The sequence below is a fragment of the Drosophila mauritiana genome, chromosome 3R, assembly GCF_004382145.1.
Source record: "Drosophila mauritiana strain mau12 chromosome 3R, ASM438214v1, whole genome shotgun sequence".
Classification (NCBI taxonomy): domain Eukaryota; kingdom Metazoa; phylum Arthropoda; class Insecta; order Diptera; family Drosophilidae; genus Drosophila; species Drosophila mauritiana.
In genome coordinates this window covers 14,175,170-14,199,136 of record NC_046670.1, presented here as the reverse complement: position 1 = coordinate 14,199,136, position 23,967 = coordinate 14,175,170, and the positions used below count along the sequence as shown (strand labels likewise).

General features: G+C 41.1%; 3 protein-coding genes across 4 annotated transcripts in view; 1 reads left to right on the top strand and 2 right to left on the bottom strand.

Annotated features, from left to right (window-relative positions):
• Positions 1-3,775: 3,775 nt before the first annotated feature.
• LOC117145446 (UDP-glucuronosyltransferase 2B14) lies at positions 3,776-5,485 on the top strand. Its single transcript, XM_033311105.1, has 2 exons — positions 3,776-4,477; positions 4,536-5,485. The coding sequence occupies exons 1-2, from the start codon at positions 3,786-3,788 to the stop codon at positions 5,434-5,436; spliced, it is 1,593 nt and encodes a 530-aa protein (XP_033166996.1). The 5' UTR covers positions 3,776-3,785; the 3' UTR covers positions 5,437-5,485.
• A 704-nt stretch (positions 5,486-6,189) lies between these two features.
• LOC117143947 (UDP-glucuronosyltransferase 2C1) lies at positions 6,190-7,836 on the bottom strand. The gene is made up of 2 exons (XM_033308881.1): positions 7,145-7,836; positions 6,190-7,090 (listed from the first exon to the last, which is right to left on the bottom strand). The coding sequence occupies exons 1-2, from the start codon at positions 7,834-7,836 to the stop codon at positions 6,190-6,192; spliced, it is 1,593 nt and encodes a 530-aa protein (XP_033164772.1).
• Positions 7,837-10,196: 2,360 nt separating this feature from the next.
• LOC117143553 overlaps positions 10,197-23,967 on the bottom strand; it is a 37,094-nt gene continuing 23,323 nt past the window's right edge. For both annotated transcript variants that reach the window (XM_033308294.1, XM_033308295.1), the window contains exons 3-7: positions 18,649-18,808; positions 16,424-16,632; positions 11,547-11,680; positions 10,952-11,228; positions 10,197-10,805 (exon numbers count right to left, since the gene is read on the bottom strand). In XM_033308294.1, the coding sequence (XP_033164185.1) occupies positions 10,741-10,805; positions 10,952-11,228; positions 11,547-11,680; positions 16,424-16,632; positions 18,649-18,808 (845 nt within the window). In that variant the 3' untranslated portion in view covers positions 10,197-10,740. The remainder of the gene's footprint in view (positions 10,806-10,951; positions 11,229-11,546; positions 11,681-16,423; positions 16,633-18,648; positions 18,809-23,967) is intronic.

Here is a 23,967-nt window from a genome sequence, read left to right as displayed (position 1 = left end):
TCGCCAAGTGTATGATATAAGGTTTTCCAACATTTTCGCACGCCTCTTCGGTTGCCCATTTATTTTTCCTGTTCTTGTTATCGTTGTTATTGTCGCTCGCTTGTCGTGTCCTGTCATAAAAAAAAGTAAAGGAAAGCAGGAAAAGCGGCAAATCGCGGTGGGGGAAAAGTTAAGCATCTTGGCGGGCATATGACAGATTGCTTAAATGGTACCCATGTGGGATATTACCCGTGCTCGAAGGTCGCACATCCTATTTGACATCTCAAAAGTTCTCTTCCTGTCTACTCTCGCTTCTTTGCGGAAGTTAATTGGTATGTTGTTGTTTCGAATTTGGGTTAGATGATGGTGGCTCCACTGAATTAACAGCATACGCTTCGCTTTCCACTCAATTTGATTGGGAATACTTAGAGGTTATGTGTTGTTGAATGTGGCCATCAATTTCGGCTGACTATTTATGCTAGTTGTTAGCTAGCATATATCAATGTAATATTTAATGATGATATTTTGTTAAAAACCGCTCCCAATTATTTCCAGTCGCCTTATCTTCCGGCTAGTGGCGAATGCGAATCAGGAATGACAAGAGCATTAACTGCAACAAGCAGGCACATAACACACGACACTCGACATCCACGCAAATGTCCTGCAGCGAAGGGAAATTCGTTTTCATGCTCGTTCAGTGGACGATAAACGGACGCGATTAAATGAGCAAATCGTTTAATTATAAGTCCACTTAATGCCCAGCGTAAAGCCGAAGGCTTTATGGGCGACATATCCTGGCAGCAGCACGGCAAGGCGGGATGTGGCATATGGATTGGCAATTTCGATTGCCTCCAGCAGGATCGGGAATCGTGACGCGACATTTTGACAGTCGCAGGGACTGAAGAACACTTGGCATGGCCGATAGTAACAATATGTCAATGCAATTTGGCAATGATACGGCAGGCTGTGCGAAAAACAGCCTGCCAAATACACACCCACCCAAATCCAGTTTTTCCACACGCTTCACTTCAGTTTCCCCCAAATGCTAGCAGTCAAAAATCTTTGGACAAGACGACAACTGCCTTTGGCCATTCTTTCAGAGAAATCACAACGGGAGTGGGACTGCAGATCTGTCACATCGCACACCTTCGACGATTTTACAAAGTCCCTCAAAAAGTGATAGGGTTAGAATAGGTAATTAGGAGTAAAAAACAAGTTATACCCAAAAAACTCTTATTAAATATTAATTTTGTTTGTCAAAAATAGTTTTTCGGATATTATGTGAACAAAAATCGATATTTTGATCAAAACATTGAAAATAGTGGCCCAAATATGGAGTGTCATACCTCGTTGAGTTTGTTTTTTGAATCCCAATCGATTTGCATTTAAATTTGGGAATTCTAAATTTTTCCAATTTTTTGCAAATTTTGATGATGTTACCCCTTACAAAAAATGCAAAAATTTGGCCAAAAATTATTTTTACAAAGTCCGCCAAAAAGTGATAGGGATTGTTAGAATTGGTAATTAGGAGTAAAAAACTGTAATTATTTTGGCTGTGTGACCATTTTTAGTCGAGTTATACCTAAAAAATCGATATTAAATATTGATTTTTTGCAATAATAGATTCTCTAATTTTTTGGAGATAAAATAATAGGTATTTTGATCAAAACATTGAAAATACTGGCCCAATTATGGAGTGTCATACCTCGTTGAGTTTGTTTTTTGAATCCCAATCGATTTGCATTTAAATTTGGGAATTCTAAATTTTTCCAATTTTTTGCAAATTTTGATGATGTTACCCCTTACAAAAAATGCAAAAATTTGGCCAAAAATTATTTTTACAAAGTCCGCCAAAGAGTGATAGAGATGGTTAGAATTGGTAATTAGAAGTAAAAAACGGTAATTATTTGAGCGGTCTCACCATTTTTAGTGAAGTTATACCCAAAAAACACATACTAAATTGAGACTTTTTTGCAAAAATAGTTTCTCGGATTTTTTGAGAGAAAATAATATTACAACAAGAATCGAATCATTTTTATATTTTGAGGGGGTATCAAGTAATCTAATTATTATTTAATTTGTGTTCAATGGATTTTTTTCTACTGATGTATGAATCCGAAAATAGGAATGTTAAACCAAAGAGTGGACTCCCGATATAGGAATTCCCAAGCTTAAATTGCCATCATCGCGCTGAACGCATGTCAGGTTTTGGGCCCTGTCATCAGCCAGGAATCATGACTTCGCAAAGCTTTGACTGACAGCCCGTTTACAAAATGTAAAATCAATGCATCCACTAGCAAATCCTTTCCAAAAAGGACTTCCAACTTGACTTATTTTGCACATTGACTGAGAGACCGAGATAGGACATTTTTTAATATGTTTGCTTACATTGTCCCTTAATCAATTCAAATTGATATTTGTACTGTATTTATATGATTTTATTAGTTTATGATAGTATTCATATTATTATATTATTTATGATACTATTAGTTTAGAGTATTCCATTAATACCAATCTTAGTCTAATCGGTTGCTATGAAATCTTCTTGAAATTAATTAGGTAATATAACAATTAATTGTTGATGCGTTTCCGACCCTATAAAGTAAATTATCTCCAGTGGGATATCGGATAGTCGAAATATAGCTAGAACGCTTAATTTAAAGTGAAAACCTAAAAAGTCAAAAAAATTGGGAAATTGATAGCAGCCGCTACAATGTGAAACCCCGTTTATATTTATTTGAATCCGTGCTGACAGAGTGACACAGCCGGTTTGTACAAATATTTAATTTAAATCAGTGTCACTGGCCATTAGCCGAATTGGTTGGAGAGACGGATGTCCATGACCGGGCCAATTGTAAACTGGTTAAATAAAAACACACATCGAGCTAACGCAAATTCAAATGGCGAAACGCATGTTGAACTTAAATTAAAATCCCACTTTAAATTGGGAAACTGGAGGGGAGATAAGCCAGTTTTCGGAGGGAAGAAATTAATCAAGGAATTTCGAGGGAAGTGGAAGAAAAACAATCCTACATGTTACCACCTGAGAAGCGACTCTTATGCGGTTGTTTTTGCTTTCGTTTCATTTGCCTGAAACTACATGGGAGCCACCCCGAGATTCCGGCGGATAGCGGAGCCGTTTACGTGTTTTCATTTAATTTAAAACATTTTCTTTGCCCAAATTGCAAAGTGCATCTAGTGCCGAGCTCAGCCATGAAGGGCTTCTAAATACCCACCTTCAGCTACAGCATGTGCCTTATAGTTACTTGCTTAAATCTCATATATCTCGGGGTGAGTATATAATTCTTATTATATGTTATGGTTGAATTGAATTAATCACATAGGAATACAAACCTAATCCAAATATTAAGTACATTCTAGTATTGATATGTGCAAGATTCGGCATACATTCACATTCATTGCGGTGCGTAATCACGAACATTTTTTGTCCCAAGATTCAGCAAAAATATCGTTGAACTTGATTATTATTAGACCAGACCGTTATCACTTGGAACCCAAACATTAATACGATAAGGCGGAACTCCTAGTGTTTCAACAGACACCGATTAGAAAACTGTTTGGCGTGATAAGAAACCCACTATCGACCCGCGTACATTTAAACCTTATAGAAATAGCTGATATGGTTGTGAAATGTGTTCTACGACAACCTATCACAACAATGCGGAAAGCACGAACCACTTATCGGTAAACTGGATGGTCATCCGAAGTCAGCGGGACTACAAGTATAAATATAAGGCACTGCCAGACGGTTTTCTCTATCAGTATACGGCAAAACTCCCACCAAAATGGTTCACAAGTCAGGACTATATCTGCTCCTGGCCACCGCCATCTGTGCTTTAGTTGGCTGCCATGGTGCCAATATTTTGGGTGTCTTCCCCAGCCTAAGTCCCTCGCATTTGATCATCCAAATGAGCACGGCCAAAGTTCTGGCCGAGAGAGGACACAATGTGACGGTGATCACGGTGCTGAAGCCAGTGGTCAGCCACAAGAACATAACAGTGATCACGGTGCCAATGACCAAGGAGGAGTCCCAGCAAATGAGTGACACCATTGGAGCGATGTCGAAGAGTGACAACAGCAACATGATCCTGTCCATGCTCCGCATGATGGGTCAGATGGAATTTATGTTCAATAAGATGGCGGGTGCCCTCAAGGATGATCGTGTTCGAGATCTCTACCTCAATAAGGACAACAAGTTCGACCTGGTTCTGTCTGGATACTTTATGAACGATTACCAGCTTGGATTCGCCAAGAAAGTGAACGCACCTGTTATCGTGGTTGCCACAATGCCTCCCAATCAACTGTTGAACCCATTGATCGGAAACCCCCTGGAGGTCGCCTATGTGCCCTCAATGAGTGATTCCGTCGAGAAAGGTAAAGGGATGTCCTTCCGACAGCGCTTGGCTGTTTACAGTTCCAGTCTCTCCTTCGAAATTTTCAATTTTGTAACGCAGAGGCGTTGTAAGAAATTGTACAAGTAAGTGGGAAGCATTAGCATTCTTAATGAGTATATTTCCATCACTTTTGATTTCTAGGGAATTGTTCGGTGATGATCCCACCATGCCAGAGTACTCCGAAATGCTAAAGAACACCTCGTTGATTTTCTTCGCCTCCCACGCAGCCAGTGAGGGTCCCATCCGACCAAATGTTCCTGCTGCCATTGAGATCGGAGGAATCCAAGTAAAGGACACGCCAGATCCCTTGCCCCAGAATATGGCTGAATTTCTGGGTAATGCCACGGATGGCGCTATTCTTTTGTCCTTGGGTTCTAATGTGAAAGGAAGCCACTTAAAGCCGGACACGGTTGTAAAGATGTTCAATGTATTGTCGAAGCTCAAGCAAAGGGTTATCTGGAAGTGGGAGGATCTGGAGAAGACTCCTGGAAAGTCAGATAACATCCTCTACTCTAAGTGGCTTCCGCAGGACGATATTCTGGCCCATCCGAACATAAAGCTTTTCATTAATCACGCTGGAAAGGGTGGCATAACCGAAGCTCAATATCACGGAAAGCCTATGCTATCCTTGCCAGTATTTGGGGACCAGCCAGGAAATGCTGACGTTATGGTTAAAAATGGATTTGGCCTTACCCAGAGTCTGCTCTCTCTAGAGGAGCAGCCGTTCCAGGAGGCGATCCTAGAGATCTTGTCGAATCCGCAGTATTTTGACAAGGTGGCTTCGTTCTCCTCCCTCTACAGGGATCGCCCGATGACCTCTAGGGAATCAGTGGTCTACTGGACGGAATACGTCATCCGGCACCATGGAGCTGCCCATCTTCAGAGTCCTCTGGTGCACATGAGCTTCATAGCCGCCAATAATATCGATATATATGCTCTGATTGCAGTCGTTCTAGTAATTCTGGTACTACTTCTCAAATTGCTGCTGCAATTTATCTATAGGAAAATCGTCTCGAAACCAAAGAAGGAGAAGAAGCACTAAAAGTTTTGTTAGAATTCTATACATGTACTCAAAGTAAAATTTCTCTTCCAGTCGCATATAAGTTTATTGAAAATAAATAAATTATTTTATAAACCTTAAAGCTTATTATTTTCCCCTCTTCATTGGAGATTAATAAAATGTTTACGATTTGAATATATACAATTTAGTAGGTGTTTCATTATTAATGGAAGATCTAAACAGAGGTCAATTTTTTGTTGCTATAGCACGCAAATAGTTTTATGGGAAAATCCTACAAATAAAGGTATAAAAATTATAATTTTTGGATTTTGGTTGTTGTGCCAGGTTCCATTAAACAAACCAATTTCACAACTATTTAAAATTTTTATTAGACAGGCAAGGCAGTGCCATGGTTGGTGGTATCTTATCGCACCAAATACTGTAGCCTTTGGATTACAAGCATACAAGCATAGCCCTATCTACTATTAAATCAAAATAATTGCAGTTTATTAAAACAAATGATAATTACATTTGGTTACCGGTAGCTTTTTTTAATGTTACAAAAGCCAACGAAAAATTACTCGAGACTCAACCATCTTAAGATTTTGTATGGTTTTCCGTAAATAGAGTGATATGATGTTCAAGAAAATATTAAAAATAAACTACTTATATATTTAGCATAAATCTTTCACTTTATTACTACAAACATATCTTAGTGTAAGTTTGGTTTTTTTTTATATATATATATATACTTGGGGTTAAAGCTTTTATTTGCATTCGTTTATATGAAAAATGTCAATTGGTTTTTACCTTCTTTGGCTTCGAGATGAACCTTCTATAAATAAACTGAACCAGAAACTTAATAAGTATCAAAACGGAAATTAGTATGACAAATATCAGGAAATAAATATCGATATTATTGGCGGCTATGAAGTTCATGTGCAGCACAGGACTCTGAAGATGGGCAGCTCCATGGTGCCGGATGACGTACTCAGTCCAGTAGAGGAATGATTGCCTAGCGGTCATCGGGCGATCGCGGTAGAGAGTTGAAAAGGACATAACCCTTTCTGCATACTGCGGATTAGACAAGATCTCCAGGATGGCCTCTTCAAACGGCTGCTCCTCCAAAGTGAGCAGGCTCAGGGTGAGGCCAAAACCGCTTTTGACCATGGCGTTTGCGTTGCGTGGCTGGTCACCAAAGACTGGTAGCGAAAGCATGGGCTTTCCATGGTACTGGGACTCAGTAATGCCACCTTTTCCGGCGTGGTTGATGAATAGCTTGATGGTGGGGTGGGCCAGGATATCGTCCTGCGGAAGCCACTTCGAGTAGAGAATATTAGCTGATTTCCCTGGCGTGTTCTCCTTGTCCTCCCACTTCCAAATCACCCTTTCTTTCAGTTTTGAAAGGACGTTGAACATCTTGACAACTGTTTCCGGGTTAAGATGCTTTCCCTGGACATTAGAACCCAGGGAGAGGAGAATAGCTCCATTTGTAGCATTGCCCAGAAACTCCGCAATGTTTTGGGGTAGGGGATCCGGCTTGTCCTTAATCTGAATACCACCGATTTCTATGGCAGAAGGGACATTAGGTCTAATGGGTCCTTCACTGGCCGCGTGCGAACTGAAGAAAACCAACGAGGTGTTTTTCAGCATTTCCGAGTACTCAGGCATGTTGGGATCGTTGCCATAAACTTTCCTGGATAGGAATATATTAACAAAGTGCTCGTATTTGGGTCAGCCTTCTACTTACTTGTACCAATTTCGATTACGCCTCTCGGCAAGATGAGAAACCACACCGAAAACGACGCTTTGCATATAGTTGGCTAAACGCAGTTGAAAGGTTACGGCATTACTGCCCTCTAATGGATTAGTGATTCCGGCATAGGAAACCTCCAGTGGATTACCAATCAGAGGGTTCAATAGTTGATTGGGAGGCATTGTGGCTAATACGATGACGGGTGCGTTCACTTTCCTTGCGAACCCGAGCTGGAAATCGTTTATAAAGTATCCAGAGATAACCAGGTCGAACTTGTTTCCACGGTTCAGGTACAGGTCCCTCACTCGATCGTTCATCAGGGTCTCGGCATTCTTTCTGATCATGAAGTCCATTTGTTCCGACATCCGGAGCAGGGACAAAGCCATGTTGCTATTGTCGTTCTTGGACATCACTCCAATCTTATCGCTCATTAGCTGGGCTTCTTCCCTACTAAGCGGCACTTGGATAACGCTTATGTTTTTATGGTTAACCACTGGCTTCAGCACGGTGACCACCGTCACATTGTGCCCATTCTCGGCCAGAACTTTGGCCGCGGACATTTGGATGATCAAGTGCGAGGGACTGATGTTAGTGAAGAGGCCCAGAATATTAGCTCCCTGGGAGCTGCCCATAAAGGCGCCAATAGCTATCGCTAGCAGCAGAATTTTATCCGCCGGGAGAACCATTTCGCTGGATGGCTAACAGTAGACTTGTACTATCTAGCCGGGTTTTTATATATAAATGCACTTGGACGCCGAATCACTGTTGTGACCGATAAGCAGTGTTTGTGGACACATTTTAACAATTTGGTAAAACTTTTCAGTTTACCAATTGTGTCTTATCTTTGTAAGCATTATTTTTGGCCTGCAAACACATACGGGAATCCATATCTATGCGGGCTTGATATTTTTTGGGTGATAACAGGTAAGCAAACGCTTGCAATTTTTCTAATAATATTTAAACGGCGTTACGGTGCTGATTATGTGCATTCAATTCGCAATTTTATGTAAAAGCTAGTATGGTTTGAGAACAATTGCATAAGCAAAATATTTATATTTGCAATATGAATCATACCATATGAAACAAAAATGTAGTTTCTTTGTGTAACTTTAATTTTTCCCAGCCCAAATTTCCAGTCTGCGCCTTTTGTACGTGTTTTGGCAGAGCCTGCGGTCAAACGAGTGTGTTTCTTCGGCGAAAATCGGTGGAAAACCATCTGGCTGGCAAAGGAAAAGCGAGGGAAAATGTGAGCCAAGCATAACCACGATGACACTTTGTGGCGCACGACTTGGGGAAACGGAACCCACACCTAAACTGAAAGTCCCGGATGGGGCAATTTACAGTTACGCGGCCACGTGACTTACTAAATCAACTTGGACTGCGGCATCCGAAAAATAAAGCTATAAGAAGCGAGAATAAAAAACACCTCAAATCCAATTCCCGCCCAGGGTGATGTCGCCGGAAATGTCGGGCTGACAAATCGCGTGCAAAAATCTGTCTTCGTTTGCTGCCATCTCTATCTGTGCATTGCGGAGATGGAGTCCTCGTGCACTGAGAAAAATAAGTATCATGTTTGTCTTAATTATGTACTTAGCAGCGGACTGGAAAGTATGCTTTTTATCCAAAAAGTGGTATATCTACTGAATATTATGGTTAAATGGTCAGATGCTTTAAGATACAAATCCAGCTCTATTCTATTTATGGATTTTTTAACTAAAATAAATGGTACAAAGTCACAGATTATTATAAATTAAATCTTTATTTAATATTAACAGGTCCCTTGCTATTTTTTCAGTGTAGATTGCTGAGCAACTGCTCCGAGTTTTCCGTTCCAGGAGTGGGTCTTTCGCTTTGGCGCCTAGTCCTGGACTCAAAAAATCCCTGCGAGCACCGGCGGCGCCTCTTTGGCAATTTGTTGGGTTTGCTTCTTGTTTTTCCTTTTGGCCGCCTTTGCCTGCTGCTGTTGTTGTTGTTGCTTTTGTTGCCTCATCCCATTCCAGGGGCAGTGGTAAATTTTTTGATTAATCAAAGAACATTTTTTGTGCAGTGCCCGTGTCTCTTGGCTGTTGGTTTGTCGGTTCGGTCCAAAAAAAAAGGAGGCAGAATTAATGCAAAAATGATGAGTGGAAATTTGTCAAGCTTATTTACTTCCGTCATTTAATGTGCCCGCGGCCAATCGTGGGTGGGATGGAGTGGGTCACCACTGGCGTATCCGGATCCGGAGCTGGAACTCAAGGCGAGCCCAAACCAACAGACGTCGGAACTTATCTTTGTTTGCTCCAATTTTTCTGTTGTTATTTTTCCCGATGCCCGAGGCAATTTTATGCATAATTTTCGGTCAATGCCTGACAGTTTTTGTTTTTTTTTTGTTCTTGTTATTTTTGCTACCGATTTTTTTAGGCTGTCATTTTTACCTGCGGCGGCCATTGGCCATTGCATATTTTAGGCCGGATTTAGCCTAATGCGTTGAATATTTTTCACTGGCCTGTAAAGTGTTTGGTTTTATATTTATTTGCGGGGGGTCGCTAAATCGAATTTTCCGTTGTTGGCATTTTCCTTTCATTTCAGCAGTGTTTTTGTTTGTTCGTATCTGTTTGCCATAAGTTAGGTAAATGACTTTGGGAAAGGAAATGAGTTTCATAAGCGGTTTTTTCAAGGGGTCCGTACCGGTTTTTCAGGAATTCAGATTGAGTGTGCTTTTTTGCTCTGACTATGACAGGCATCCGTTAAGTTTCTATGAAACGGAAAGCACTTAAAAGATTAAAGAATACTTGTTAATGTATCAATTCGCGGAAAGGTCCTTCGACAATTACCTAATGGTTTCAAATTATTTATAATTTTTACAAAGCTTACTTCTTATTTTTTATCTGTCTTTTCTACACTTTAAGTAAGGATTCCTTTTATTAAAGTTTCAGTTACCTGATAACAAACCTGCTTTAACTGTTGTGAAAACAAGTGATTTACCCCAATACTTGTACCTTTATATGTTTCATAAAGTTGTTCTAAAAACAAGAGTGTGTGTTTTTTGATCGTTTTATTTATTTCCCATACATCATTTAATACAATTAACAATTCACATACAATAATTAAGTTTACTTGCCATTGATTGTGTGTGTTCCTCTTTTTCTGTGCTCAAATATTCATGTGTAAATTTGTTGATATTCAAATTTTACTCCTCTATTGAAATAATTCTGACATATAATCGTAGTTGGTAGCAAATTTTACGTTCATATACCTAGATATTAAATTAATCTTCATAGTTTTCATTCAGTGTTGATTTTTTGGTTTTGCATTTCCGCTGGCTTGCTTGTTCACACATAAATAAATGTTGCATTACACTTATGTAGGAAATGGCTGGGCTTCCTGCTCGGACCTAGACTAATTCGATTTCGACTATATACAAATTCAACTGTTGCTGCCTTGGCTTGTTAACTTTTCACTTGGCTCGAAATCCTGCGAATCGCCACATTAATTTTATTTGGCGCGTGTGTCTATCTTTCTCTTAACTTCTCTTAATTTTTGAGTGTCTGCACTTGGAGGCAAATCCCGGAAACTTAGGCCAGGAACAGAGCGCCAGTCAGTGCCAGCCACTAACTCTGGGTGCTGTGCCAGCGTAGAATGTGGACAAGGCTCAGGAGCCAGGCGGCCAGGGAGGCTGAAACACAACAGAAATGTTTTATATTGCACATAAGTAAGTAATATTAAATCCTTCTCAGAACTCAACTCAACATGTTCTGTTGAAATTTAGCGAAAAGAATTTTCGAGGAGGATATTTCTGGATGAACCTGCTTGCCAACTCACCTGGTTGGCCGGTCATGCAGGATCCGTTCTCGGTGAGTCGCTGCTTGGTGCCGGCATCCTTGAGCGCCAGGATGGTGGCCCGCACCTTGCTCTCCCGCCTAACGGCTGCCAGTCCCATGATGTCCGCCGTGCAGCGGAGCTCCAGCATTTCGCTCTTGCTGATGAACCGCTGGTCGTCCAGGTGGAGTCGCAAGTGCAGGTGGCTGGCGAACAGGTGAAAGCCGTCCACGTTGCGTGAGATTTCGTTGATTTGCGGCTGCAAACTGTGCCCAGGTGCCTGTGGCCGGAAGCAAACGGAAACGGAAATGGAAATGGGGAAAAGCGTTGGGTTTAAAAGCCGAATTGTGCACCACATGCGGGCGTGCCTTTCAGACCTCGCACAGTACTCTCTGTCAACATTTGGCCAAGTTCGATGGCCAGGACCAGGCTGGCTTAGCGACTGGGCCAAAGTGCTCACCAAATAAAAAATTAGGTTCCTCTTTTTGCACTCAAAAAAAAAAGCACAAGTAAATCAACTCAGCACAATCATTATTATAAAATAATATGATAAAATAATTACTTATAATAATTATTTATAATTTTCTGCTATACTTACCGTCTTATTGTTAATATACCACGTTAACTTGGCCATCGGACTTGTCATCTCCGTACTGCAATTTGCCTCAAGATAGTCGTGATATTTGTAGGCGTGTCGCACGCCCGAAATAAACGGATCGAATTTTGGCAGCACTGAAATATAAGTTTTAATTATAATAAACAGTAGTTCAGGAATATTGGGTTGTATTCTCCACTTTGTTACAATTGCAATCAAAGGTCTCGAATTTAAAATGACTGCATGAGACTGTCCAGTTAGGAAAATGGCATAAAGTTTCCCATCTCTGGTGGCAAAAGTAAATTTGTGTGCCCAACAATGCCGGAAAATGCATTATGCTATTCGGGCACCAAACTTATCCCAATTAGAGAGCCCAAAGTCGGGTCGAAATCCGAGCTTAGTTGCCACCACAGAAATGGATGCTACATGGGGAAAGTGCCGGCTGCACTTTCGGCAGCACAATTACCGACACGCCAACAGCAAATATTTATTTGAAGTGTTAATTAATCTTAACAAATAATTGCCCAGGACAAAGTTTTTTGATGAAAACAAGCGTAATTTAGTTTATGGCGAGTGCCCCCCCTTTCCATCCCACCTCCCACTAGAAGCAAACCAACCACAATGGCAACAACAAATCCCGAATCCAAATGAATGTTGTTGTGGGAAATTTGTGAAATATGCTAAGGACCTCCAAGGCCTCCAGAGACAATGGGCGGTGGGGATTGGGAGTGGGTGTGGCTATGGCTGTGGGTGGGGCATCAGAAGTCAGGCAGTCAGCAGGACTGTAAACTTTTTAATTGACTTAATACAAACCACTTTGGTGGAAAGTTTCTGACCTGTTTCAAGTACAACTTACGGGTCGGAGGACTGACGGACCAACGGTCCGACGGACGGAATCCGGAGTTGAAGTTGATGATTGCGGCCATGTTGTGCCTGGTGGCACGCCCCCTTTGCCGGTTTGCCGCCCCCTATTGTGTGACTTGCATTGCGGGCGAAACAAAAGCAGCAAAAATGAGAATTCAACGAAAACAAAGCAATCAACTAGGGTAAATAAACCAAAAATGGCTATGTTGTATACCCGAGTGCCAGTAAAGCACCAGAAACCAGATTGAAAAAATACACACACCAAAAAGTAGGGGGAAACCCCCTCGGAAAACCAAGAAATACAAAGCAAAGTCCGTCTTTCGGGGGCAAAAATTGTATTGTTGGTATGCTAAACGACCAAAAATTAAAAAAAAAAAACTGTTGAGGATTGCCACTCTAAACAGGTGTAACCATTTTGGAGAGTGAGTTTATTTTAAAGGGAAATCTAACCTCGAATGATAAGCCACTTTCATTAAATGTCAAAAGTCAGAGGGGAAAACTGGACACAAACACTGGAAATTGAATATTTAAAATTCAATCAGTACTTTGAGTTTTTGATTACTCCGTAGGGATATCGTAAGGCCAAGAATTGTTTAATTTTTATAATTATACAAATATGGCATATTTATTTTATTTATAAATTTTCTAAACCGATTATTTATATTTCAAAATTTGTATTAGAATATTGTAGTTGCAGACCAGACAAATGCTATACATATATTACTGCTTTTTCTGATATATATGCTCTATATGCTCTATAAGTTGTTTTTCGCTCTTTTACCCCCAATTTCTCTCAGTGAAAAACGGGAAAAAAGAAACTAAGCAGCTTGTCCCTGGAAATGCGGCAAATCTCCGAAGTAATTAAGTGCGGCTCAGTCACCGTTTTATGGTCAGTGTGTGTTGACCGGCAGGTCCAGGCATATCCTGCCGTATCCTGGAGTATCCAGGCGTATCCTGACATTTCCCGGCCCACTGTTGAGCTGTGCAAACTTGGCAAAGTTAATCAGTGTGATGACACACGGCACGCAGCTAAGCGACAAAATATATGCCCGGCAAAAGTTTGAAGCAAACCTCAAGCCCCTGGCCTCCTGATCCTGTTTTCCAGTGTTCAGTGTTCCCGTGTTTCAGTGGATTCCCGTAGCACTGTAGCCCTCTACCCGAGCATCCCCGTATCCGGGCATCCCTGCTTCTGGCATTATCAAAGCGTTCTGGGTGATGGCTGTTTGAAAATCGAGAGGCAGAGCATCCGGGCCGATGTTGTTGTGACAAAGTTTTAAGGTGGTTACGATGGCGATGGCACTTTAGTGACAAAATTCCCAAGTCGATTGTTGGTCTGTCAACAGCTTCGCCTTCATTGAAACAAAAAACAGGCGACACCAGCTAAAACTACGTGCATCCAATTCCCCCTTCAACCACACTTTCCCAAACACTTTCCCCGCATTTCCCCAGCCTTTTCCCCGCACTCCCCGCACACGGACACATTGTTCCGCCCAAAGAGGACTTTAAACTTTGCCGCTATCTCGTTGATGAAGTTTGATGCCATGGCTGGTTGGCTTTATTTCGTTGTTTTGGCTGTTGCCCCTCGTGGCATTTTCTCGTTTTTCTTTTGGTTCAGTTCATTTTTTTTATAGTTTACCATATATGTATATAAATTAAAATGACGAAACCAACTGGCCACTGACGTTGTTATATGCCAAAGGCACTCGCCGCTCGGTGGACAATGCAGCCACCATGGCCATGTGGTTTGTTCGCCCTTTTATTATCTCAGCAAAAGATTGTTTCTATATAGCATATAGGAAGGTTATAAAACAGATAAGAATATTGCAAAGGGCTGTTCTACTCTTAGAGCTGTAATTACTTATTTAAACCCTAATTGCAACTCATACAATTTGGCAAAGGAATCATTTGTGCACCTTTTATATTGAAATACATTCTACTCATGAAACTCCATTTAATGTCAATTCTGCTGCTGCTGCAGTTATTTCAATATTTCACAATTCCAAATCAATCACCATAAATCAGAAGGAAATAAATAAATGCCAACTAATAATCGAGCAGTATTGTGGGAGAAGAAAGCCAGGGAAATTCGATCGGTTGATGGTCGAGGGGGGAAAATGAAAGGCGGAAAAGGGAAATGCCATCCACGTTTCAGTAAGCTCGTCCTGCAGACTGGCACTTAATCTAGCCACTGGGATTTCCATGTACAACCACTTGAGCATGGCTTACTTTGTCTATTTAAGTACGCTGAATAGATAAAAGTCAAATTGACATGCAAATAGCGAGCACACAAACAAAACAGTCTGCCCTCAGCCAAACATCCAATTAAAGACGCAATACAAATACGAAAATGCGAATTCAAATTTGATTGTTACGCGTAAACAAATGCCTAAGTGCGCATTATGCAAATCAATATCTCTTAAAGTAACGTCAATAAATAAGCCGCCCACAACGAAACCCCCCCGAACTCGAGGCTCCAAACTCGAGGTCCTGGGCCATCCATCCATTTAGCATCTATGTGGAAGCACTGGCGGCTACAAAAGGAGAGACAAATCGCTGAGCGGCAAAATTGCGACAAATAAATCATTTTGAGCCGCATAGAAACTAGAAACAAAAGACATAAGCAGGCCATTTCCATTTGGAGCCCGAAATCAATTGATTTGAATTTCAAAGTAGAACCAGCCCAGCGACCAAAAGTCTGACTGACTGTCTGCCTGGCTGACGATTTCTCCTGGCCGCAATCAGCCGCAGAAAAGGGGGAAAACGGGGTATTGTTACACTTAGAAAATATTCTAGAGTTCCCTGTTCTCACACAAAATGCATAGCCTTTCGTTACAATCACAATATAAGTTCTTAAGGTTGTGCATATAACTTTTTCTAAACAAAGTTCTACATGGACTAATATCCCCATTTAATAGAGTTTAAGAACTGAATATTTTTTAAAGTATAGCCCTTTTTTCTCAGTGCACCGCAGAGTGTTGGGTGCTGGGCGGAATCATCGTCATGTACGCTGCCAATCAAAGCGAAATCAAAATGGTGGGCGATGCGTTGCCAGCGGCTTTTGGTGGTTCGATGATGGTGCGGTGATGGGTCTATGGCGCAATGGTGTGGGTGATGCGGTGATGCGGCGGTGCGCCGTTGACGTTAACAAACCCAACTACAAGTGCCACAAACGAGTTAGTCCTGGCATATTTGTTGTATTTTGTGCCATTACCCTGGCTTATTGTTGTTGTGTAGGCCCAGCACGTGACAACGGCAAACGACCGCGCATTGTAGATTATAAATTGATTCGTACAAAACTCACAATTGAGTTGAATTTGTTCAGCAGAGCGGCAGGTGCAGACGCAGCGGGGCATTCGGCCATGGTGTTCACTGTACGGGCTGTACGCTTTTCGGGATGCTTCGTTCGTTCGGGATTTATTAACAATCATTACTCATACAAATGGCTGACGCGTGTCACAATTTTCCAGCGCTTATGCGACGCCCTTTTCAACTGCCTACTGCCCTAGGTTCGTGACCCTCTGGCGCCTCCTGCGCCTCCTGCTGCTCCTCCCGCGCACTCCGCCCCATTTATCCGTATCCGGTAATCCGTGATTCCTCTCCACCCCCACAGTCCGACCGGAGAACACTCCGCCGGTGTGGCATTGATAAATGGAAAGGAGTTGCGGACTGAACTCCCGACCCCAAATTCTACTGGCCGTGCAAGGACCATTTATAATTTTATTAAGTGTTTGCAAAATTGCACATAATTTGTTGTCTTTCTGTTGCAAAACATAAATCAAAAACAGCTACACAAATGGCACGGTGGCAAAAGGGGGCAGTGGACAGTGGGAAATTAAGGATTACTTATCAGCTTATATATATTGTGATTTTATTAAATAATATAATTTAATCAATTTTGTTGAACTAATATTGCAATTTAATTTAAGGGAGCTGGTATTTAACAATCATTTTTTAAGGGGTTTTTGAAGTTTTCTACCCACTGTGCGCGGATCGAACTGAACTTTTGCTGCACCTACCTCCGACTGTCATATTGGCCGTCTGATCGATCAGCTTGAACTCGGGCGCATCGCCGGACACCTCGCACCTGTACTGTCCGGAGGAGTGGGCGGTGAGCTTCTCCAGCTCCACGTTGCAGATGAATTGATTGCAATGCGGCGAACCGTCGGCGATGGTGACACCTTTAACGGGGAACCAATTTGTTGTCGGCGGTGTTAGAGGCGAGTATCTGAAAGGAAAGAGGTGGCAATAGGGCGTTAGAAAGAGACAGGGTCGGACTGCTGCTTGAGCTCGAGTGCTGCGCAAAACCGATACCATGAAATATTGATGAGAAAATCATCCGAAAGTTAAAAAAAATATATATTTTTTGGCTTCCATTTGCTTCGCTACAGCTGCAGCACTCGTCGAGTTGTATGCACATTTTGGCAGGGCTGTCGATTTTATTATGAATAATATGCAGTTCCACTCAACTTCGTATTGTCTTCGGAGCTCAGATACAATTCAAATTCAAAATTCCATACATAGATGTGTGGGGAATGTTGCATTTGATTACAGCAATTAGCGTTGCAATTGTGGAAAATCGTTTTCGATCGCATCGAATTTGAATTTCGTTTCAGGGTTGTGGAAAAAGACGAGGGAATGTAGGGGGAAATGCCAATCATTTGGAATTTTAAATCAAGAGAAAATTTAGCTCCACAGGAAGTTAGAAGTAGAGAGTTTCCTTCTATAATGTTTATTTAACTAATAATATTTCTGCTATACATAAGTTGCACTGCGTTATTAACAAGAAGGACCATCATTAAGTCCGAACTTTGTGTGCTTTCTTTGTCCACGCAATAACCAAATGGATTGTTAGCTCGATTTGGTGCCCGTAAACACTCAATTTAACAAATAGAAAAGCACGGTCGAACAAATTCAGAATTGCACTCGAAGTGCGTGTATCCTTTGTGGCGTTTTTTGTTACAGATGGAAGCAACCGCAGTGTCAAATGCACATGAATAATTGAAGCCGAGTGCAGACCGCACAATCAAAACGTTCACACAAAAACGTAATTGATAAGAGCCAACTGCCTACGGCAGTAAATTACTGGCTGCTAGTCCATGCCCAGAATCCGCCCCCTTCTGCGCCAATCGTCCTGACCTGCCAAGCCCACTCTCACGCCCCTCGCGAATATGTCAAAAACAATCATTTCGAATTGGGCAACCCAAAGCGAGTGCGGTGGCCGAAACGCATCGAACCTTGTTGCTGGGGGCGTGGTTTGCAAATAGCTCCGAGCTAAATAAATCTAAATTCAAACATTCTTACTAAAAATATTATCTCAAAAATATAAATATATTATAATCTAGATTTTATTAAAAAACAAAAGATATAAAGTCAAGAAAAATAACTCATTAAACGAACTTTTAGTACAAGTTTATACTTAAGTTTCATGATGAAAAGAGTTTAAGTAATATAAGCGTAAGTGTTTTCACCAAAGTGGGCGTGTCCGACCATTTGGCAAAGCCCATAAACCGTTAAATGGTTCTGATATTTGGCATAAATATCACTTTTTTGCCACCTGACCTCGCCATATACATATGTAGCGGGGCTTTAAAAATCAATAACCAAAACATTAAAAAAGATTTGTAATGCCCAAACACACACCTTTGTTAAAAATTTCACACTCGATTAAGTCCCGGATGGAGAGCACGGATCTGGGCTACGGTCGTCCTGGATATATGCACATACATACGTGGATATATGCGGCAATGCAATGTGCAACAATTAAGCCAGTTAAATAAAAAGCCCTCTTCGCACATATTTGGGCCCGATATGGCAGCGTCACCTGGCCGCAATTGCAGGCGAGCCATAAAAATCCATTTCAATTAAGCATTTAAATTAGTTGCGACACTTTCAAGCGACCCAGCCCACAGCCATTATTTTCTTTTTGTTTTTATTTTTATTTTTTTTTGTTTTTTGGAGGTGGTGGGAATTTACTTTGTTGCGGGCAGTGTTGCAGTTTCATGACGTTTTCAATTTGCGCCATAAAATCTGCATGAATGCGCCGGCACATTTCGCAACTCCCAATCTCCGGGGCTCCCTGGCGACATTTTATTATTTCAAACTGAATGCCGAAAAATATTTTCATGGTGCGGGGTAGGGATGGGTTCGTGTTCGGCTGTAGCCAGCTCAAGAGTTCCAGGTGGGAATGGTGGGAGCAATTTTATTTGGTCTACGGCCACAGCCGGTTTGTGGGTGGGCTCACCTGAAAAACTCGAGGCCATCCTTGTACCATTTGACTGAGTTCAGCGTCCGATTGCCCATCGCGTAGCTGCAGAAGAGTTTCGCCTTTTGGGCCACGTCGATAATACGCGGGACGGACAGGTTGGACAGGTGCAGTCCCTCCGCGGGCACAGGAGCCATTCCTGCAATGACAGAGCCACCAGTGCAGCCAGCATTAGCGAAAGAAATCGAAGATATTTTACGATTATGTTTCTTACAAGCTAGCTTAGATAATATTCCTAAATTATTCTAAAAATATTTTGTTAATCTATAGATCTTTTTACCTCCATACCAATTCACATCTATAAAAATATTTATAATAAGTGAATCAAGACATTTATTTCCAGCCAGATATTTCAAAGAAGATTTATTTACCTTTTTTGTAGGAGATTATTAAATAGCTTATGATGTATTATGTGGAGGGTAATTTTGATTTAGCTAAATTATAGCCAAGTTGGCAGCACTGAATGCATCCTGAGCGGAAACCGATTCCATTGGTATTGGTACGGTAAGCTGTCGATAAGTGCGAGCTTGCCACGTGGGCGGAAAAATTGGAAACTCGAGTGGGGAAAGGGCGGTTTCACCTGCACATGAAGAACTTAAAATAATAGATTTTGTTTCGTTATCCGCGCGGATTTCATTGTTTGTTAAGTGATTTTCTTTTTGGATTGCGATATACTCACACAGTAGGTGTGAAAGTGTTTCACAGAAAAAAGGGAAAAACATGTATATAAGTTAATCATTAGCTTATTGTTCTTGAAATTCAATAATCTTGTTTTATATTTATTATTCACACACTTTATTTGCCGTTATAGTTATTCAATAACTTTTAAGGCATTTAGGAATCACTTGGCAGGCAAACAAGTTCTTTAAATCATTTAACATTTTTGCCTCTCTGTATGTCCCTTTTTTCTCTTTTTTCCGAAAGGCAGAGGTGCCAAAAAGGTCGCCATCGTTAATTCCTTGACTTTGTGCGCTGCTGACCCGCCGTTCGACCTTTACGCTTTCTCACTTTGTGAGAGGTCAGACTTTGCGCATTTTAATGCGTTTACTTTTATTTTTATTTCGCGTCGCCACATCCATTATTGCATTTAAGCCCGGCTCGCAAATGCAGGCCATGAATCAAATGCCCGACCCGTCGACTGACGCGGGTATTAATTAAGTTTATATTACTTGGTCAGATAGTAAAAATTGTATAAACGAACCAGCCATGAGTGTGCAGCGCCTTTCCCCCCTTTCTCCGGCTGTTTTTGGGTCATGTGAACTATGAACTTTGGCTGACCGACAAAATAATTAGCCCGGACTACGGCCATCTCTTACGCAAGGATATACATCCAGCAGTAGCTGTCCTTTTTTCACACGCTGTCGCCGGAAGCAACAGTTTTTCGTTTGTTTATGGGATGGCGCTTTTCCGGCGGCCAGGGACGAGTTTTAATGGCCCCTGGGACAACGGCTTGAACGTCGGCTAATTACAACAAATAACAGACAAACAGAAATTAACTTATGTGCTACATAAATTAGCGATGTAATATGACTTTTTCTGGGCACCCCCGCAGGATGCCCTGAATTTATTGCCACGACAACTACGGGATGATATTCGTCCCCAAGGACCAAAGTTGACTAAGCTGCGTGACACAGTTTGCATTGCTAACAACTACGACACTAAAGCATTGGAAAAGTGAGTAATTTGTTTATTAATTCTTAAGTCCTAGCACCAATCAACCACTTTGGTTTCAAGGCTTTAATGCAAATACGACCAGTTTGGCACAGAAAATTCTGAAATATAATTAGACATTGTTCCACTTGTTACACGAATGTAGAAATCCGTTTATAATTTGCATTTATCCGCAAGGGCATTTGACATTTGCTATTTTGAATATTTGCATACCTTTGTTTATCAGTTTTTGCCATCGTGTTAAATATTTTTTCTTTACCATATTTTTTTTGCCATTCTGTTGAATGTTTTTTTGGTATGCTCGTTTGCCATTTGTAATCATGTTTTGTTTGCATATGAAATTAAGGCCAGATGACATGTATGATTACGTCGGGTTCGCACATCCCTTTTTTTATACCTTTTTTTTTTGCTGATTCAGCGGTGGATTACATTTAAACGATTTTATTGTTTATGTCCGTATGTCGTTAAGCCCGAATAGTTTAAATTGCCGAGCGCTTAGAGCAATTTGCCATTCGGCGCAATCTTCTCGACAAATTGCTTTATGTGCGCATCCTAGACACATTACTCATAATGACAGGCGAAAAATTCGATTAGCTTGGAAAGCAATTAACATGCAAGCCACACAGGCATCCTTGAAAGGGGATATTAACCCTCTACTTGCCAAGTTTTTCTGATGATAGCGATAGTTTTCTAAGCACAAAATAATGTAAAGATTTTTGATATTTACCAACCCATAAGAAAAGTTATTTACTCTAAGACAAAATATTATAGAAAGCTTGTATGAAATACTCTTATATTAAATGACTTATATGGCACACAGGTGAACCAGAGGGTTAAACACATGGTATCTTCAAAAATGACTAGGACTATTCATGGTCAACTTGCCCACTGCTTGAATGCTCCACTTTATCTCCGCTGGCGGGGGACGCGCAGAAATCTCGCATAAGCCTCTTTTGGCCAACTTTGCTTTGGCCGCTGATGCTCCAGTTGCCCTTGACTGATTGTCGGTCAGTTAATATCACTCAAGCATGCCCTGGCGACGAAACTCCGATGACAGACAGATAGACCGACAGACCGACAGACAGACAGACGGAAGGACGCACAGACAGCTGACCATGTGAGCCCGGCGATGAGTTGGCCAAAAAGCAGAGTATTTGGCTCAGGACCCTCGGCTCACATGCGATGAGATAACGAATGCGTTGACGTTCAAGGATTTAATGTGCCGAAACAATGATGAATTAGTGACGAGACAGAAATTTCTCAAGCGCAAAATAATGAGCATTAGGCTGTTGGCTTGCCGTATCCTCGAGGACATTCATGATGGCCGCCCCGTTGCGGACATTTGGGCCATTGTGCGGACAATTTGCTTTGAATTTACTTGATTGCCGGACGGAATTTGGCGCCATTTAGTTTTTTTTTTTTTCATCTTCAACAGCGCATTAAATTTACAAAACAGAATTGGAAATTTAAAGCAGGCGCAGGGCTATTTTCAAATTTAAATCGTAATGACTGTCACTGGGCAGGGAAACTGAAAGATATGCTGGCTGAAAGAATTTATCTTTGTCATCGCAGTTGACATTGACATGTGGCACTTTTTTTCGATGATACATTAATTTGGTAAGTGTTATTTAAGAACACTTTAAAATCATGTTACTTAAATATGCTAAGCTGTGCCTATACCCAACTATGATTTATGATTGTTTTTCCATACAATACAAATCAAACCTATCGAACATTTTCATATCACCATTAAAACGGATTAAATGACCATTTCAAATGCTGAAATATCTCGAGTTTCAACATTCTCAGCTTCGCAAAAAGGTTCTGGTTTAATTAGCATTTGCTTAAAAGCATTTCCTTTCCTCAATTCTCATTTGGCATCCGACAGATGCTCCTCCTGGTTTTCGTAATTTTAAAGAAAACGAAAAGTGAGAGCTTAGTTACATGATTCGTTACGCCCTGAATGGAATGCATATCTCGGAATTTTCTTGTTAGTTTTATGCTGAGCCACAGCCAGGTCTATTTTCAGCTTGTCAATGCCCTCTGCTCCGGCAAAGTTGCCTCAGTTTGCCCGTGTCCCATTTCCATCTGCTCCCCATTTCCATCATAATTTTTTGCTCAACATGTTATTGCTGCTGGTGGAGTTCCGCACATTTCATCTTGGTTACATTTACTTTCCCTTTCCTCCCACTTTTCTTTTTGTTCATATCAGGCCATATATTCTTGCTTCACTTTAGTTAACATTTTTAGTGGCTTTCGGAGGTGGGACAAACAACAAAAGATTCATCATCTTTTTTTTTCGCTTCCCGAATAGTTTGCTGGTGGGACTTAAAGCAGGACTTTAACGTTGAGTATCAGATGGTAAAGTGTTTTATGTTGTTATTTTTTCTCCTTTGTGAAGAGTGTATGCGAGCTCCTGACAGTTTTATACACTCGGGAATTGGTGGGGTTTTAGTTTTTGGGGCTGGTTTTCCCGAGCATGATACGCCTTGATGGATTGCCTAGGGCTTGTTTTCTGGCATGCCTTCGATTCCGAAAGGTTATCTCTCACTTCTCCGCTGATTAAAGCCAGCGCAGAATGAACTGAACTGTTCTAGAATTATGCATAAATTGCGAATAAATATGTAATCAGATGAGCAACTTTCTGCAGCTGCTCTGCAGCTAAAAAACTGCATACTCGCAACTATAAGATGCAGCGACTCGACACTTGATTGCAGTAGCAAAATAAAACTAGTCAAGGTAAAATGGGGTGGGTGCGGAAAATGTCGAGGGGCATGGGGGCGTGGCAAGGATCGAGCAACCCAGCCGGCAAGTAGGTAATAGTTTCAGGTAAAAGCCTGTAAACGAGCAAAACTGGCACAAACGAGCTGCAAGTTGAATGCAGACGAAGATGACGATGATGATGGCATGGAAAAACTGGAAGAAAATGCTCAACTATACTCTCCGAATGGGTAATATCCCTTGCGAAATCAAATGCATCAACAAGAATGTAAAAATGTGAAACAAGAAAATATTAAAAATGTAGTAGATATTCTAAAACACAAACACTGAACATATAAACCCTTAAATCTTAATATGATACGTATCAAATTATACTTATGATCCTAAGTAGACAGAGGAGTTGAAAGTCAGATGAAAATGCCCGAGGTAAGCGTATGAAGTGAGTGGATAAAGGTGGAACTCAGGATGGCCAGAGATCCTTGGCAGCTGTGGCAAATGCAGCTCTAGTCGCTGGATATAAAGCCATTCAGTTGGAAACTGTTTGCCGGTGCCAAGTTTGCAGAGTCGGGCTCAAGGAGCAGCCACTTGCCCAGTTCCATTTGGATATCCATTCGACTTCGCATTCCCATTCCCAATATGCCACTTCCACTTTTATTTATTACATGGCGTATACGCAATGCAAATATTCCGCAATGCATTGTTTATGCTCCTGTTTCGCTTATACTTTTTCACTCAAATATTTGTTCATTTTTTCCATCTTTTGTGCGCCGCTATTTTCGCCGTCTGACAAATTCGGTTTTTGCTTAAATTTATTTCCGTTCTGTGCAATTTTTGTGATTGTTTGTTCTGCCTTTTGCATTTTGCAACTTTTTTAATCATTTTTATAAATTCAGCGCTGCAGTAACC